The sequence below is a fragment of the Phalacrocorax aristotelis genome, chromosome 2 (assembly GCF_949628215.1).
Source record: "Phalacrocorax aristotelis chromosome 2, bGulAri2.1, whole genome shotgun sequence".
Classification (NCBI taxonomy): domain Eukaryota; kingdom Metazoa; phylum Chordata; class Aves; order Suliformes; family Phalacrocoracidae; genus Phalacrocorax; species Phalacrocorax aristotelis.
This window is the reverse complement of record NC_134277.1, coordinates 43,203,324-43,221,613: the sequence shown is the minus strand read 5'-3', so window position 1 is coordinate 43,221,613 and position 18,290 is coordinate 43,203,324. Positions and strand designations below refer to the sequence as shown.

The 18,290-nt window shown below is 43.3% G+C and overlaps 1 protein-coding gene across 7 annotated transcripts in view; it reads right to left on the bottom strand.

Moving 5' to 3' along the window:
- Nucleotides 1-18,290, bottom strand: part of RARB (retinoic acid receptor beta) — a 337,838-nt gene that overhangs the window by 18,519 nt on the left and 301,029 nt on the right. For all 7 annotated transcript variants that reach the window (XM_075083266.1, XM_075083264.1, XM_075083263.1 and 4 more), the window contains one exon: nt 3,195-3,355. In XM_075083266.1, coding sequence (XP_074939367.1) covers nt 3,195-3,355 — 161 coding nt within the window. The remainder of the gene's footprint in view (nt 1-3,194; nt 3,356-18,290) is intronic.

Below are 18,290 nucleotides of genomic sequence, written 5' to 3'. Positions count from 1 at the left end.
AGTGAATCCACATTGATTCAATACACTCACTTCTCACCTCTCGCTTAAAGAATTAAATAAAAAACTCTAAGGTTACAAAAGCAATCTGTTTGCTCTGCAGCGTGAGCATGCCATGCCTTATGACTGCTAGCCTGTAGAACTGGGTATAAAAGTAGGACTGGTGGCGATCTTACCTGTACTAGCTTGTTACTACCAAGAAAGGTAGAGTGGTGTAGGCTTCTAGCTCCCCTTGGACTCAGTATTTAGAACAAGGGCTGTGTGCTCCTTTTTTTTTTTGACTTCTGGTCTCTATTTCAAGTATCTCAAAAGGACAGATTATTGCCTGAGCCCCGCCATTTATCAGCAGCTGGTGGTGTCGTCCAAGCACCAAAGCTGTGCTCCTCTGACCAGTGCACACACCTTCTGCCTCCTGGATCCCCCACTGCTGCAGAAAGGCTTGTCCCTCACTCCTGGGCTGATGGGCAGCTGGAGATGAAGATGACCCGTACTCCAGCCCCAGCAGTACCGAGGAATAGTCTTAATCCCTGAGGTTCTCACTGGGTGCAGGCAATGGGGGGAGTGCTGTACCCTGTCCCTTCCAAAGCTGGGCAGAGACAGCATTCACAAAAATGAGCTCTTACACTGAATTCCTACCTAAAAAACCACAGTGGCCACCAGACCTTAGCTAGCTAAGACATTTAAATACTCTGCATTTCACACAGAGGCCAGGGGAATGCAGCAAGACGACAGTTAGTATCTAGCACTGCTGCTATTAGTTTTGACACAGCTGTTGAAGGAAGCTGTATCGCTCTCAAAAATTCAAGGTAAGCCAAAAATAACTCTTTCAGAGTAATTTTGTTATTGCAACTTGTATAGCACCAAACCATGACAAAGCGGCAGGGACTTCTGCCACGTGCATCTAACTGCTTTGGACTTCCAACAGACCAACGATAAAGCCAAGATATCTCTTTCTCCAAGCTGTCCAATCTGGCTTGAGATACGAATGACCAATATCCAGCCTCAGGGAGAGTTTTGGTCAGGTCACGGTTACTCAGAACCCGTAGACAGACCAGATTAGTCCATTCATTACTCAGATCCAGGTGCTCTCGGTAAGGGCTCTGAAATTACAACAGAGACATAAACTCACCATGGGGGTCAGCAGGAACCCAAGGACAAAGGCATCAGCGGTGGGTGTGATGTGCAACAAGACCCTCTCCAATTTCATCCACTTGTATCATTTCAAGAGCTAAAATATTAATGATACTTAAACATCCAATACATAATGCAAGCATATAGGTACCCAGGTTTATCTTGCAACCCTCCAGGATCTTTGGCAATTCCCAGTACGAAGTACCATCGCGCCGGCTGCAGTGCACTCTTCAAACTCAGAGGTAGCACAAAAGTACGTACCAACATGTTCAACACGTTCGGAGGTATGCCGATATAGTGTGATTTGGGGATGGCCAGGCAAGGCTGCCTGTGAGCAATAAACTCGGGCATGCATACCAGTAGCCTGGCTACGCACCCCAGCGGCGGACATGCGATCCCCTCTTCTGCAAGGCACAAACTCATTGTTTTAACTGGCAAGATTTTTCCGCGCTTGTTCAAAAGTGCTCTTGTGTTTGCAGAAGAGTGAGAGCCTATTTGGAAGGTTTTATTCACTCCAAGATGGGGACACAACCTCACGTACCACAGGGAGAAGTGGAGGGCATTAATGCAGGAATTTCCTTGAAAAGACACACTGTGGATCTCACCGTCTCCAGCTGGCTGGTTTCGAGCTTCCAGCCTTGCACGCTGCACTAATCCCTGGGGGTCTGCCTGGGCTTGCCTGCTACAGCAATATTTACCAGCACGCCTACGCTGACTATTTTGACTACATCTCACCCGAACAGGGATAGCACCAGAGAAGCATGCAGAGGGCAGGCACCTTCCCCAGTACTAACCATTTTATGTGCATCTCAAAATTAAATGTGAAAAATGCTTGTGAAAATACTTTCAGGCAACATGGAAGACATGCTTTTTCTAACACCACACTATGTATATGCTTGCTTTTCTTGCAATTAAATACAAAGACTTACACCTAGACCTGAGAGTTTTGAACCTTGCACTTTGTATATAGATGAGTATGCCATAAAACAGTGAAAACTGATGCTGCACAGGGATTTGCCTAGATTACTCTCCGAGAAATTTGTTTGTTTCAGTAGCAAAGCATTTATACAAAACAGAGAGCATTCCAGTGAAAGAGGTATTTTACCTGGCCTCTACAGCTTGGTCCCAGCTCTCCAGCCGGGGAACTGTGGAGGACAAGGACTGCGGAGGCAGGGATCTCCTTGCCCAGCCACGACGGCTCCTGAACTCCCAGCTTCAGCAGCAAGAGTGCACGCTTGCCTGCTTCATGGCCTTCTGCGCATCCCTCTGTAACAGCCAGTGCTGCTACAACTGACAGCAAGACCAGACCAGCTAAGTCATTCCTCCACCAACAGGACTCTAAACACTTCCTGACATTTATTTTTAAGCATGTGTTTTATTACTGCATTTGCAAACTTGACATTGTACTTTCTCTCTGAAATCAATATACATCACTGACCTTCCCCGTATTTAGCAACATATATATGTACAGAAAAGATTCATTTCCGTGACTCATCCTCAGAAGAAATTCCGAGTACTGAACTTCTTGACAGGCGGCTGATTTTTCATTTCTAAAGGCAGCAAAAGTGTTTGCTGCTTTGTGGTGTTTTGGTAGACTGGGAGAGGAATAAACTGTAAATGAGCATTCTGGAAACTGGTTTATTTAGACATTTCATATTTTCCTTGACTTGGTAGCTTTGGGACTGTCACCAGCAATTCACCAGCATTTAAGAACTCTCTACACCTGCAAAGTTGTAACCCACTGACGCACAAAAGCAGAGATCACGTCTTTGGGAGCCAACAAATTTCTAACGAACGATGGCATGTAATTGACTCATGGACTCCAAGCTTGTCTCTCGGCTGGATTAATCCTTCAGACAGTCTCTCACGATACCGCTAAGTAATGCTTACAGCTAAGTGCAATTTCTCTTCTTCAGCATGTATTTGCATGCATACCTGTGCTTTTTCATGACTTAGGTGGTGCAAGGACTGCATCTACTTCTGCATCTATTTAAAACGTCTGAAGCCTCCAATGCAAAACTCACATAATCCAGGCATATCCAGAACGTGTCACAAACCGTACTTACTGTAGTGTACTTTCCCAGCTGGCAGAGTGAAGGGAAGGTTTCCTGGTGAGCTTTTCGGATCTTCTCAGTGAGATCATCCAACTCTGCTGTCATTTCATAGTTTTCTGTGGACTCCTGCTTTGAAGGTTCCTTCTTCTTTTTGTTCCTATCATTTCTGACAGCTGTATAAAAAGCAGAGACACAAATCGCATCACCCCATGTTGCCCTTGCCACTCTATGTCAAAACACTGAAAAATGCTTTTATTTTAAGCATAAATTATTTTAAGGGGAGATAAAAATGTTACGTGCACAGAGAAAACTAACGCAAGCTTAATTACTCAACTGTAAGAAGCAAATTTAATGGGATAATGCTGAAACCAAACTTCCATAGGTGCTTGTTGTGGATGTGCCACCACACTCCCGTGGTAGTTACCTTCCAAGAAAGTCTACTGCAACTTCACATGCATTGTAAATATCTCAGTAACTTTGTGAGGTGGGATTTTTTCATTGTATCATTACAGCTGTGCATGATGAACGGTGAAGTCCTCTGCAGTCACGCAGTTGGTATTTTATTGGATGTGAACAACACTAAAGAAAGATAGCAACGGTCTCTCTCAAATTTCACAGTTTGGAAGTAACAAACCTCATACTAACAGCAACTCCACCAAGCAAAAGTTATTTACAGGGAAAGCTAAATTTGAAAACAGTAAACGAAAGAAGATGAAACACATTAAACTCAAGATCTGAAGATCAAAGGAGAAGCACAAACACTTGAAAGAGTAAAAATGGCAGTGAAGCTATCTAAAGTTGCTTGCCATCTGCTCCTGCACTCAGATCAGCCTTCTACCTTCCCCCGGCCGTGGGGGATTACTGGAAATATGCATTGTGCAGCACTCGTGCTGTAATTGATTTCCCACATATTCGTGTTTTGTAATAAAATATGACAGCTGCTCCATCACCATGCTATTCTTTGTTCTTTTAATGAAAATAACTTAATTTTACAAAACGTGCCCAGAAGATAAGTCTACATCCCCAGTATTGCCAGTACTTGTGAATTTTATCAAGAGGCTTGTTGTTTGCTAAAGCTAACGCCTTAAGCATAACCAGATGCGTAAGGCTTTACAACAAAGCCAAACAAAATCAATCCCTCTCCCCAAAGACTCCGTGTCAATATTAAACACCCTAAAGACTAAATGCTGCTGGACAAATAAAAACCAATCCTAATATTCATCGGTGTTCAAAACCTCATGATATTTAAACCAGTGGCCTGAACTCTGAGGGTGCGGTTGGTGGGTTTGGCACACGTGAGGATGGCTGAGGATTTTGGATGGCCAAAGATCTGCCGATTCTCATTTGTACTGTCACGCCCCAGAAGGCACATCTCTCTGTGCCGTAAGGAGGGAAGCACAGCAAAATGGGCAGACACCTAGAGCCTCCTCCATGCTAGCCATGGGCTCCACAGGCCCGTCTCCATGTCTTCTGTGGTTGCTTCCTACATGCCTGTGAATCACAAATGATCACAAAGAGCAGACAAATGGTGAATGTTTCAGAAGGAAAAGGAGCTTTCAATCCAGTCTCACCTACAGCATCTGTTCAAGAACGAATGACATGCAGTTGGATTCATTTTCCTCTGGGTGTCACTTCTGAGAGAAAAAATTAAGAGTGACATGGGAAAATGGTGGCATGGGAAAGCAGCAGTCTCAGGGGCATCTCAGAAATAATATAGTATGTGTAACAGAAAACAAGGGGTAGATGCAAGTGAATATTGTTGCAACTGATCCAGCAGATATTTTAAGGTTGAACTTGACTTTAACTCTGTAAACAGACCCATGCTGAAGTCAATTATGTGCTTTGCTGGATCAGGGCTCGGACACTGAGCACCCCACTGGATTAAAGCGTAACCTCAAACACCATCAATTCGGGTGTCTGGAGTAACAGAGACACAAAGAACACCAAGAAAGGGGGACAGAAAAGTTACCTTCTTGTGCAGGTTCAGTGCTACCAGTGTAGTCAGGTTTGGGGGAGGAGGGTTTGGATCCCACCCCCCTTCCTTTTACAGATACTCCCCTAAAGCCAATGCCCCTGATTTTTTTGCTGGACCACAGGGCAGAGTGCAAGTACGGTCTCTTGCACTGAAAAAACATCCAGGATCGACATGTACATCTTCAGTGCTCCAAACTGCTACCGCACTCCAGAAGTAAATCCTAATCACGGCTGTACTTGGGAGATAAAAGAGCTCCTTGGAAAATTATGTAAACTCCTACACAACCGCAAAGAGCAATAAGCCTTTGTAAAAAAGCCCCACTTACTTATAGCGTTATAAGCTGATTGACAAATTTGCCAAACAGGCGGCCTCAGCAACTACTTATCTCGATAGCTTTGAACTCCTCATGGAAGACAAACACATTATTTCAGCCAGGCTTTGGAGCAGCTGCCAAGAGCTCCCAGAGACCAGGCGATAACCCCAGCAGGAACCACACCACTGCTCCTGTGCTACCCTGGCACAGCTCCCGCTGCAGCTCTACCTGAAGTCCCTTGCCCTCCAAAGGCCACCAGAGACACAGCTGCTGGTCAATCCATACCACCAAAGCGGCCCAGCTCTGTCCTTTTTCAAGCACAAATCACTGAGGGGTAGAAAGGGGAGAATTACCTTGTCCTGAAAACTAAGAACAGTTTTTGTTTGGCTTTTTAGCACAATTCCAATAGCCTTTGTAATAATGATAAAACCTGAATAACATTTATCTTCTTGCTTTATGTATACTTTTTATATTTCCTACATTTGTCATCGCTAAGGCTGCATCAGACACAGCAGTGTTTCTATATTCCCTGTAAAATAAACACAATAAAGTGCTGACATAACACCCAGGCTGCAAAAATATAAAGAATTTCAGTAATGTTGAACTATTATGCAGATTCAACTACAACTATGATTCAACGCAAAAAAAAAAAAAAAAAAAGAGAAAAAGATTAAGACAACACTATGTTTTAAAAAGTTAAATAAAAACATATAAACACACGCATTTACCCAGTAAATTTAAAAGCCATCACTGCTCTGGGAACAGGAACTGTGACACCACATGTAGGAAAGGTTTTGGATTACAGCTTATGCTTATATTACATAAATCACACCTTTTTGTATCTTGATCTCTACATGCATATGATCACATCAATCCCCAATGCAATTCCACTGCCTTTTAATGATGATACAGCAGTGATGAATCTGTGTCACAGTTAATGCTACCGTAGAAAACTCAGGTTATGAATTTCATTACTTGTGCACTAAATTCTGACTCAATGGCTGCATTATTTAAGAGCTTCCAACAGGGGACAGTATGGAAGCTCTCCTGCCCTGTGAGAAATACTGGAAGTTAAAAAACTAAAAAAAACCAGATAAGATGATGGTGGTGGGGGAAGAGGATGAAAAGAGGTGTAGTTGGTATGTGAGGAAGCCGTGTCCACACGAGTCTCGGCACTGCTCGGACGGCTGAGCGACGCACACCCACGTCTGAGCACGTCTGCTCCGATCCATCTTCCCACGACAGCTTCCCTGTCCCCTCGACACACATGCCAGGACCTGCTCTTCCACACCCAGAAACCTCCAGGCAGCCGCAGCAGGGTTCGTAAGATAGTGAAGGCACTTTCTGTTGCCTTAGCTTTAGGGACCAGCCCCTACCCTCAAACATTCATCCCCCTAACCTGAGGGTAGAGGGGCCGAACACCTCTTGTACCATTCAGTCTGCTCTCCTCACCATGGGTTTGCCTCTGCTCTCCTTAGCCTCAGACACATTTTCCCTCTTCTGCTTAAAGCAATGGGCAGGGCACGAAGGGAAGGATGTGTTTTTCAAGAAAAACAGGGCCTGCTGTAGATGAAACTAAGTATAGGAAAGACACAAACAGCTTCTCCTGGAGGACCCCAGCGCTCTCATTTAGCAACCACGCAATTCTCCTGCTTGAGCGGGATCATTTCAAGCGTGTTGTAATGCTGGGAATCATCCAGTCTTAAACGCAAGCCCCTCAGGTCCACCAAACTTAGTCATTGCTTGGCCTAAGAAGAGTCTGGGATCCAGCCTGAGATTTAGGCAGTTTCTAGACAATCAGGTAAAATTATGGAACAGTGAATGTTTTGTCAAAGGTGGCACAAACCTGTGCAGGGGAGGAGAACCTGCAACTCGCAACACAGTATTTCCAATTACTTGCAAAACCTTTGCTTCCCCAGATGCCCAGAGGATAGTTAGACAGCACCTTTCAGATATTATAATGATTAATCAGCTATAAATTCATGACTTGAAATGCTATCATTGCAGTTTTGCCTGTCGGAGATCCCCATGACCTTTGAAGAGCTTTGTGTACTAGTTAACTGGTTTTGTTCCTGTAGGGACAACTACTAGTGTTTCCAGTTAGTTCGCATTCCTGTAAAACCACACTTCTCTTGTTATTAAATATTTTGGAAGTTACTTGTTAAGCTAACAAATCTCAAAAGCACCATAAAGCACACAGAGCAAGTCAGTAATTGCACAGCGCTGGGCGCAAGGTAGGCTTTCAAAAAGACTCCTTTTGTTTGCGAACGCTGATGAGAAGAGAAATCGGAGGTGAGCTGAGGCAGGACTGCCGCAGACCTGCCAACTCTCCCCTCCAGGCGGAGGCTCGCTCTCCCGTCTGCTCTCCTACACCTCGGGAAGCCATCTATCCCTCGCTGAATGCCAGGCAGCCTGGGCTGCCCAGCATCACAGGCAAATGATAGCACACACGGGCGGTGGGGTCAATGCTCAGCACTGAACCCAGGGCTTCCAGGAGCACCAAGCTGCTTGGTAGGGTGGAAACCCACAAGTCTTGCACGGCTCCTTTACACTCTGACTTCTCCAATTCCAGAGGCAGCTGCTAAAAATTTCTAATTCTGGCACAAGTTAGCAGCTGTGGACAATTTCAGTCAAATACACAAACCACTTACCTATTCCCACTGCCAAATTTGATCCATCAGGATAAATGCCCCACACATACCACACATCACCCTTCTCCCTATCACCCTTCAATAAACTGTGCTCATGGTAACAAATGGCAGTCCATAAGGATGTCTTTCACAACAGTCACCTTGGAAAACCTCGAACCAAGAGAAAATTAGCACCCCTGATGCTTCTGCTGCTGAACCAGGCTCTCCAACCCCATCGACAAAGCCAGCACGCAGCTGCACATCACCCAGGAGCTGGCGGGTGCAGTCACAGAGATGAGGGACCTCAAGGAGGTTGGTTTTCCCATCTCCAGCGTAAGAAAAGGAAGAAAATAACCATCTTGAAAGCAACATGATCACACCTGACAATCTGACGTGCCATCAATTCAGAACGGTAAGATTCCTGTTCACGTTTTTGACAGCAATGCAATTGGCAAGCCAAACATAGCATTAAAATATGCAGAACACCAGGTAGTTATAAAGAGATTGGTTTTCCTAGGTTGTGATTTCCAGATGAAATAATGTTTTCTTTCAGGCAAAACTGCTCAGTCTTTAAAAAGAACAGGAAACTATCTTAAAACAAATTCCCATGCCAAAACTGAGCTTTGACATATGGAAAACGATCGGAGGCAAAGCACATTTCAAATCAAAACTCCTGTTCCTACTGGACAAAGGCAATGACAAGCACACGGTCATGTAAGGGGCTTCAAGTACAAAACTGAAATATGTTGAAAACTGGGTATTTTGCAGCTGATTCAGAGAAATCAATCATGTCAGCTGTCGGGTACAATTGCCACAAGAAAACACCTCAAATTAAGTGAGATAGTGTCCCTCTACAGACACGTATCAAAATTAACAGGGAGCACAGAGAAACAATCATGGAAGAAATTTCATAAGCACCTGGCATGCTACCATTTTTCCCCAGGCACAGAGCGAGCACAAATATTACAGAATTCAAGCCCGCCCCTGGCTTCCTATTGAGAAATAACGTTCAGCTATGGCAAACGCGCCCCAGCCAGTGCTCCAGGAGCCGCAGTTCAACGACGGGGGTAAACACCACAAATCCAGAGGACATCGTGCTGTAGGCTGCCTTCACGTACGCTGGCTCTTCCAGCCACTGGTGGTGTGATTTTTTTTTTTTTTGATGAGGGTGAATCTGAACTCTGCTTTGCAGCTTTGTATTATTCATTACATAATTGCTATGTTTTATTAGAAATATGATCTATTATAACCTTGAATATGGTAACTTAAATGACATTGAAAATTAGATTATTCTGATTATTAGAGAAGTGAGAAAGGTACTAAACATTTGTAAGGTTGATAATCAATCAGTGTATCCATCTGAGTGCAATAAAAATCAATCAGGAGGTAGTGCGTTTAAATCTAATTTTTTAAGCATGACATTTTCTTCTGAGTTTCTTTTCTAAATGTCACCCTCTTCTACAAAAGTGATTGATTCTATCCCCAGGGACAGTTAACTCCAACTGTTTTATTCATTGCACTGAGCTCTTGAATCCACAGTCTTTTCTAAATACCAAATTAATGACAACAATAATATTTTCATCAAAATGTGGAATTCAGAAATACGCATTCATGGAATCAAAACAGCAAGAAGCACTATAGTACATTTAAATTGGTTCAAATACCAGGGACCTTTTAACTAGCAAGCAGGGTATTTTAATGCAGAAAATGGTGGAATTTTGTGTCCCTCCAGTTCTCTTTTCCCCCCCCATAAAAGAGAAGGCCAAGGATTTGCTTGTTTAAAACATAATTCATTTAGAAATGTTTCAGTAGTGAACAATGAATCACTAGCTATAGGGGGTCCATGAGTAATTACCTATGCCTCCAAAATAACCTTATTAGGCTATTGTAAGTATAGGGGAGACCTTTGATACCTATAGCCTAAGGGCCTCTATTTTTCCATTCATGCACAGGGGATTTATATGGTTATATCCTATTATAACCGACGAAAGCAACACATCTCCCATTTATGTATGAGGATAACTGCAGGGTTAATATATCAAGAACTGAGTTATAAGAACAGGTTCCATTATATGAATGAATGATATAAATGGACGCTCTACAGCTTTATTTAACTGGCCTGAAACTTGATCTGTGGTTTCATGGATTGCATCAGCTTGAAAATTTTATTTTTGACATGAAACTTGGCACCTGCTATTGTCACATCCCTGAAATATTTGTAGACAGAATAAGCAAAAAAGGAGTTTCTAGTCCCTTGAAGAAAAACAGTATTAACTGAACTCAGACATAGGACCAAAATTGGCAAGCCAGTGCAGAACAACAGGCTGAAAAAATACCCCTTGAAGGCAGCTGGAAGGTATGGCTTTGGTATTCTTAAAAAAAAATTATTTAAAATTATAATTCTTATTATTTCACTTTATTATCATTTAAGAAAAAAAGATGCTTTTTCCCTCTTTTTGATTGTAAGACATCCAGAAGCTATCATACTTTGGATATCCAGAACTGCCAATCCAAGACCCGAAACCACAGCCGAAGGAAAAATAAAGTGGTTCTAAAGGCAGATTTGGCTTGAATGTTGCAGAAGGTTCCAAAAAGTGCTTCAGAAGGAAAAAAAAAAACAAACACCCAAAAGCCCATAAACTGTTTCCAGGTCTATGAATATCCTGTTAATGCCCACCTTTATATTGACTGTAGTATTTCAGGACTAGTTAAAGTTCAGCAGAACGTGCCAAACACAGTAACAACCGCCCAAGGAATAAAAATCAGGATTCCAGAAATACAAATGAAAACAACCCCCCAAAAAACAGGTCCTAAGAACAAACGAGAAATTAAGAAGTTGCAAAACCAGAAAGGTGGCGAACAAGCGGAACAAAACTAGAAGAAAAAGTGTTTTGCAGCGTGTGGGTGTGGGCAGGCAGGACAGACAGCAAGAGGAGCAGCTGAGTCAGAGCCAGGATATACAGGGCACAGTATCTTGTACCGGGGCTGAACCAAAAGCAGACTCCTTGGCCTCCCTTACCATCTCCCTACTTATTGCAATCAAAGTAGGCAGAGAGATGTGTTATACATTTAATGATGAAGTGTTTAAATAGCATTTGCCCTGCGATTTCCATTTTCAAAGTGCTTTAATATCATCAACTAATTGCCAGTGTGAAATAGGATAATCCACATACTCGCAGAAGCTGACGCTTAAAGAGCTACTGAAGGTTGTTAGCATTAACAATTGCAGGCAGAATAAATCACTAACATTTCCCATGAAAGCCCACCAACACATCTGCAATGGAAATAGCCTAGCCATACCCACTGACTGAGGCAAAATTTACTCACTGATATATTTCCATCTGTATTTCATGTAGGCATCACCTCAAGTTACTTAATATATCCAGAAATTCCCATTTGTGAGATGGAGCATCTCCGTAGGCAGGTCCCACTATGCCCCTGTGCATCTTGTGCCGCTGTTGAATTAATCAACACATCTGTCATTCCCTCCTTGTTCATGCCCTGCCCCATCTCCCTCTCAGTATTCTGCATGACATCAGTCACTTCCTTAATCTAAATGTAAAAACCACAATTTTTATTAAGATCTACCATGCTACCTGCAACAGTAATACTCTGCAACACCTGCAGAGTAATAGTGTCGCCCAGTGGATATTGCCAGTCGTCCCTTTCCCTGTTCAGTGCAGGAGTGGGAAGGAGTTTGGGAATCAATCACTCCATCCGGGGAGGTTTCCCAAACTCACAGGGCTTCCGTGGGTAACCCACTGTGAAGTGCCAGCCCACGGTAGAATCCCCGTGAAACTAAAACCCTCAGGGAAACAAAGTGTTGTGCTTTCTATCTACTGCTTCGGCTGCCAAAATCTCAGTGGATTTACTAGTAACTTCTGTGGCAGTCTAGAAAAAATTCTGCGTACAGCTGGTTAAACTGAAATACTCTGGGGAACAGGAGGGCGGCTCTTCTGGAATTGCAGTGTCTTAACACATTAGCTAAAAATATACAAGACCACAAATACAATGTGATTATTCTTTCTCCTCCTAACAGCTGAAGAGACCAAGTGCATATACAGCAGTTGAAAACCACTTCTAAATACTCAGCCTGAAATTAAATTTCTATTAATCTATAGTGCATTCATTTTACCATAGGCTGTGGTAAAGAAAACATCCCTAAATTTCAAACTCTGAACTTTCAGTCAGAAATCACTAAGAGGCCATTAAATCTGTCTCATCTGATTTCAGCTGTTCAAGTGCCCTTTTGAGCTACCTTCTCAAAGCAACTGCCCTTTTGAGCTACAATCCTGAAGCCTGGTACACTAACTCTTTATGGATAACCGATTACAGGTAAAAATATCCTGAACCTGACCTTTCTCTCCAGGGTCACCAAAAGGTAAATCAGTCTATTCACCTACAGATATTACATTAATTTCTCTTAGGAGACAGTCATGGTAGTATGATGCCTCGCAACCGGGAGAAACTGAGGTTATCCAAAGTCATCAATTCAATTTGTTGGGCATTACCCAGGACCGCTGATGGCCAGGGAAGTGTAGGCTGTAAACTAAGACCAGACATTGCACTCTAATTCCCGCCCGCTGCCTGGCCTGACTGTAGCGCTTCATACACTTCAACCTGCTGAGGCTATTTTATTTCTCATCCTAACATGCACAGAGGAAAAGAACATGACTTGCTTTTTATTTAACTGGAAAGCTACCTACCATGACAAATTGCAACCTCTTTCCTGACAATGCCATTAACAGACTCCTTCAACAAAACAACTTTCCATAATAAGCACATTCATTCAATGTAATGGATGAGTCTCAGCTATGGGACAAATTCTGACTATGTATGTTAAAACTGACTCTACAGGACAGCAAATGGAAAGGCTACAAAAAACCAGGAGGTGAGCTGGAAGACCCCTTCCCTTTGCTTGCACGTGGCTGCTCAGTACCCAGGCAATGGCTCCCCAGAAGGAAGATCAGTCGTTCAGGAGCAATACCAAGAGGGTGTGCCATCTGCGTTTCTCCCTTTTAATTATGGTTGGTTTCATGCAGTGAATGCAGTTTGGCTTTCCCCAAACAGGATTCAATCCTACGTTATTTACCAGAATTAAAAATAATAGCCCCGACTTATCACCACTGTTGTTTTTGTCTTGCAGCGGTGCTACTCCACCGATGGCAGCAGACTCCTATTAGTGTAAAACTACAGTAGCGTAGTCGGAGATCAGGTCTAATATCTGTATCTGCAGATGGATAACACCACATTCATACCCAAGTTTCATTTCTTTGTTTTGCCCCCAAGGCTAAATTTCACATTTGTACCTCCTGGTGCCTTGTGCAATTGTGTAAAGGTGCATCTAGCCAGAGAGCTGCCAACTGACAACACATCTGAAGAGGCTTGCGTGCGCGATGTACTTCGTCAAGCACAAAGAACACATTGCTTCCCGCAACCGTAAATTGAGCTCATGAAGGTGGAGGAACAGTTGTTCCTGGCTCATTTTAAGAAAGGGAGCTGTAGTCTTGAATCACAGCGTTAGCCTGTATTACAGCCTCGGCAGCTTGCAGTCCTGGCCTCCCACTAGGCCAGGGATAATAAAAGCAAAGAAATAGCTCAGCTATTGTTTACCTATTCCTCTGAAGCTAACGTGGAAAACACGCCATTATGAACTTGCACAAATTCTTTCCTAAGGACAAAGGTTTGTTGATACTCCTACTACTATAAAAAAAAAAAAAAAATTAAGATCAGGAGGTTATTTCCAGCTCTCAAGGTGTCAGGGCTGGCCCCCAAAGCAGTGGGCAGGGGGAACACAGTGCCTGGGGATCCACAGCCATGCTCAACCTCCCTGCCCCATCTCCCCTCCTGGCCGGCTGGAGCTGTCACTGAATGACCCACTCTGCCAGGAGAGGCAGCCTGGGAGCAAGAGAAGGCAAGAACTGTATTACTTAACCAGGTGGACCTAAAAGCACCTGAAGATCAGCCAGAAAATTCACTGTTTAAGCCTCACATCAATGTGCAGTCCAACGCAGCTGGTGGGCATGCATCTGTACCTGCTGGTGGCCTTCGTCTGCAGCTGGGTCAGATTTTTTAATTAACAGTGCCTGTCATTAAAACTGTTTTGCCATAACACTAAAAGAAAGGTTTCATCAAACGGTAAAATAACATACTCAAACAATACTATTGTATCTTACTGCATTTTAACATGTTTTTTACTTCCTCCCCCTTTCCACAAGCTGAGTAATCGGAATAAACAGTCTGCAAATTTGTTGTTGGGGTGGGGTACTTTTTTTTTTTTTTTTTAAGATTACATCGTCCTTTTTTCACAAACTGTAACCTAAGGAGAAAGAAAGGAGTGAGGTCAGGGGACTTCTTTTTCTTTCCATCCACAGGATTTTGGGAAGGCCAAACTGAGCCAGCCAGCAGGCTCTAGGAGTGCCGAGCTGGCAACGTCACTGGATTCCCATAAAAGCCCTTCTGAAGCTGGCGGCTGACACAGCTAAACAAGTTTATTCACTTTCAACTTTAGCATTTCACTGCCTACCCTGAAATGCTACACTGGCGAGCTGAGGCACCTGAAATGCCTCTGCTTCCCAGGTTTTTTCTTTGGGCAGGACGCCCCTTTCCACCCGCGCATGGCATGACTCGCTGCTAAACCCCAGCGGGCCTTAACATGCAGCAGTCAAAGCCCCTGCTCGTGCCCAGATTGCAGCAGGCTTTAACGTGACTCTTCAAAGCAAAAAGTACCTGGGAGACAAAGGCTGTTGCTTGTGTGTTTAATAAATACTGCTCCATCCATAATTCACGTGCAGAAATACTGCTTTTCATCTATTAATGGAGGCTCTCCGGACATCTGTACTCCTGCTTTATGTAGCGGCAGAAGCATCATGGCATTACAGGGTCGAATTCCCTTAACACACCTGCAGCAACCTCAGCTGTTTCAGCACTCACGTTATGACATGAATCACTCCACAAGCCTGCACCTAATTATCAGATTGTCTTTTTTGATATATTTTATCTTTTATGTACAATGCCAAAGAAGTTCTTTAAAATATGTTCCAACTACTTTCATTTCCAAAAGAAAAAAAAAATCGCTTTCTTGTCTGGGACTTAAGTTCTGAAATAGCAGGAGTAAGTGGACCAGATTATTTAAAAAACAAGGCACGCTAGTAACTACAGGACTGGATAAAGAGCTTAATTCTGCCAGACAGGGTCAAGCAATATCAAATCCTGATTTCTCCATAACATCTTTTAAATATCCCCAGTAAAGCCAACACATAACCTTTTTACATTAAGCTTTTTCACAGTACACCAGACCAGCCTCATATAGTGATCACACAAGGAGTAAAGCAGACAGACACTTGTTTCCAGGAAACATCAAGATACTAAAAAAAGCAGCCTTTTTATTGTTGATTTGAAATCAAAGTGATTACTGAGGCCTCTGCAACTTCCAGTGCAAGACTTACTGCACACAAGGGAGTTTGAGAAGGCAAACAGGCAGCAGGTCATCAGAGAGTTAACTCAATAAAATAATAATTTCTACTTGGATAAACTGACCTAGTTTTCCCAGACTTCTCTCTGAAAACAAAGGATGCAACTTGGACGTGAGCTGACGTCTGAAAGGGAAGCCAAGGGCTGGGCAAGGAGTCTGAATTCAACACACAGCTGATCCTGAACTAAATGAGGGTGGTGGTCCCCAGCTGACATTACAAATGACTACCCAGCATAGGATTAACTGGCATTACTAGTGGTTTCTACCCCCATCTTACCTCATTGATGCTGATGACAAATCTTTCGTGCCCTTCAACAGTGTGGGATGAGCCCTGAACTCATCATACACAGGTTCATTACCTCCTTCCAGGTAGGATGGTCTCCTCCAAGACGGGGGCAAGTGTCTGATGCAAGACACAGAGAAGGCTTTTTATGAGGTCCTCAGGATATTGTTCCTGGGCTAAAACCCCCATGGGAAGCACTGGCTTAAGACTTGGGATTTCCAAAAGCAGAGCTTTATTCAGCTCCTGAAAGAGCCGATGAACATCCACCTCCCCAGACAGCTGCAGGACTGCCCCAGAGCCCCAGGCTGTGTGGCAGAAACAGTGCAGGCAAGTCTGCCAGTACCTCGGATGCACACTGTGGAGGACAGGAACCGATAAGGATTCTTGCCGCCCCCCCTCATAATTGGTGCCGAGATTTTGCAAATCTGACCACAACATGATGCTGACAATTCTGCGTTTTGGGATTCAACCCAGTGTTATTTTTCAGCAAAGCTCTGTTGTGCTGGAACACCTTCAACCAGCTCAAGTTAAACAATTTGCCCAGAGAAAATGTTCAATGAAGGGTAAAAATAAAAGTATGCAGAGAAAGAAGCCTGACTCCCCCTCATTTCTAATCCATCGCACAGCATTAGAGATTAAATACTCATTAAAAATATATATAATAAACTGTTAAGACGGGATATCTAGTGATTCCTCTTAATTGCCTTATTCTTCCCACACTCTGGTTTCTAGGGAATATTTTCACATGTTCCTCCTCCATTACTGCAAGGCCCATTTACCATAGGGTTATCTCCCCACCTTGTCCGCCCAGCCCAGAGAGAAGATCCCAAAATTCATGGGGCTTAATACTGTATACCTTGTGGGAGGCAGCTGATGTGTCTGTATGGTTTTATATATGTTCACGCCTTGGCATGCTTAAATTCTTGTAAGAAAAGTGTTCCTAATAAACATGTAAAATAGCTGTAACTGAACTAGAAAAACGACAGGAAAAGTTGCCAAGAAAAGGCTTTGACTCTTTTTAAGACACGTAGGATTTAAGTCTTCTGCAGAATTAAGGGAATAAAAGATTTCTGCTTATTCTCTTCCCTTGCTGTGTGCTTTTCACTTTGTTATAGGAGAGGGTTGAATATAAGGGGGTTTCTTAATGATTACTATCCTCTTGCTTTTATTTGTTCTCTTTTTTATTATTTGCACTCCTTTTCAATTTAAAATTATTTTCTGGATGTTCTGATTTAGTAGCAGTGTTCACCTGAAGCGGCATCCAAAGAGGGGAAAAAAGCGAAGTACGCATTGAGGTTCTCTTCCAAATTACAGAAAGAGGCAAATCGAGCACCCTTCTTGCACAAAAATACTGCCAAAAGGCTATTATGAACTAACAGTTCTCTGTGTCACTTGTTACAGGGATCTGGACCGTATGGGTTTGATCCCTGAGCTCCTCAATGGGAATACCAAATGGCGTGGCACTGTACAATGTGGACTACGAGACCAAACACACACTGAGCTCTGGACTTCCACACCCATCTTCATGATACATCTAATTTGAAACACAAGAGCCTTGGCTTGCTCCCTGCCCAACAGAGGCAGACCAATATTGTCAGAGCAACTCAAGCTTCACTAAATCTAATACTCCATTTTCCAGTATCAACAATTCTTCTGTATCAGAAAAAAAACACCTTGATGAAATTTCAGAGGTGACACTTTTTTGAGTAGCTCTTCCCCATTGCCTCTCCACTAGAATCAAAACAAACCATGTCATGGGTCACCTAGAAGAAGCACTATGACAAGAAAAACAGGGGGAAGACAGTCTCTGTGTGCAAGGAGCAGCTCACAGAGCTACGGTACAGTCAGGGATGCTGAACACGCAAGGTGCAGCAGCTCATCACATAAGGACATTCACAGAATCACAGAATGGTAGGGGTTGGAAGGGATCTCTCAAGATCATCTGGTCCAACCCCCCCTGCTTGAGCAGGCACACCTAGAGCAGGGGGCACAGGAACGCATCCAGGTGGGTTTTGAATGTCTCCAGGGAAGGAGACTCCACAACCTCTCTGGGCAGCCTGTGCCACTGCTCTGGCACCCTCACAGGAAAGAAGTTTTTTCTCATGTTTAGCTGGAAAATTCACTTACTGCTGATTGTTCTTCCTGGGCTGATGCCTCCTCTACTGATGCCTCTAGGTTACAAAATGGCTGAAGCTTGTGCAATGCCATTTTCAGTCTTCTTGAGATATAGAAAAAACTCTCATGCATTAGCTAAAATAAACACCTTTTACTTAATTTTTAAACAATAAAAAATAAATTTCAATCTTTACTCTGCTACTGGGACATCCTCTAAAAGTACACACATACGAAAGCAAGTAAAAGTACTATGTTTTGTAAGAGCACATGTAACTTGTGGATTCTCTGAAATGTAATACAACTCTCCCTAAACACCTG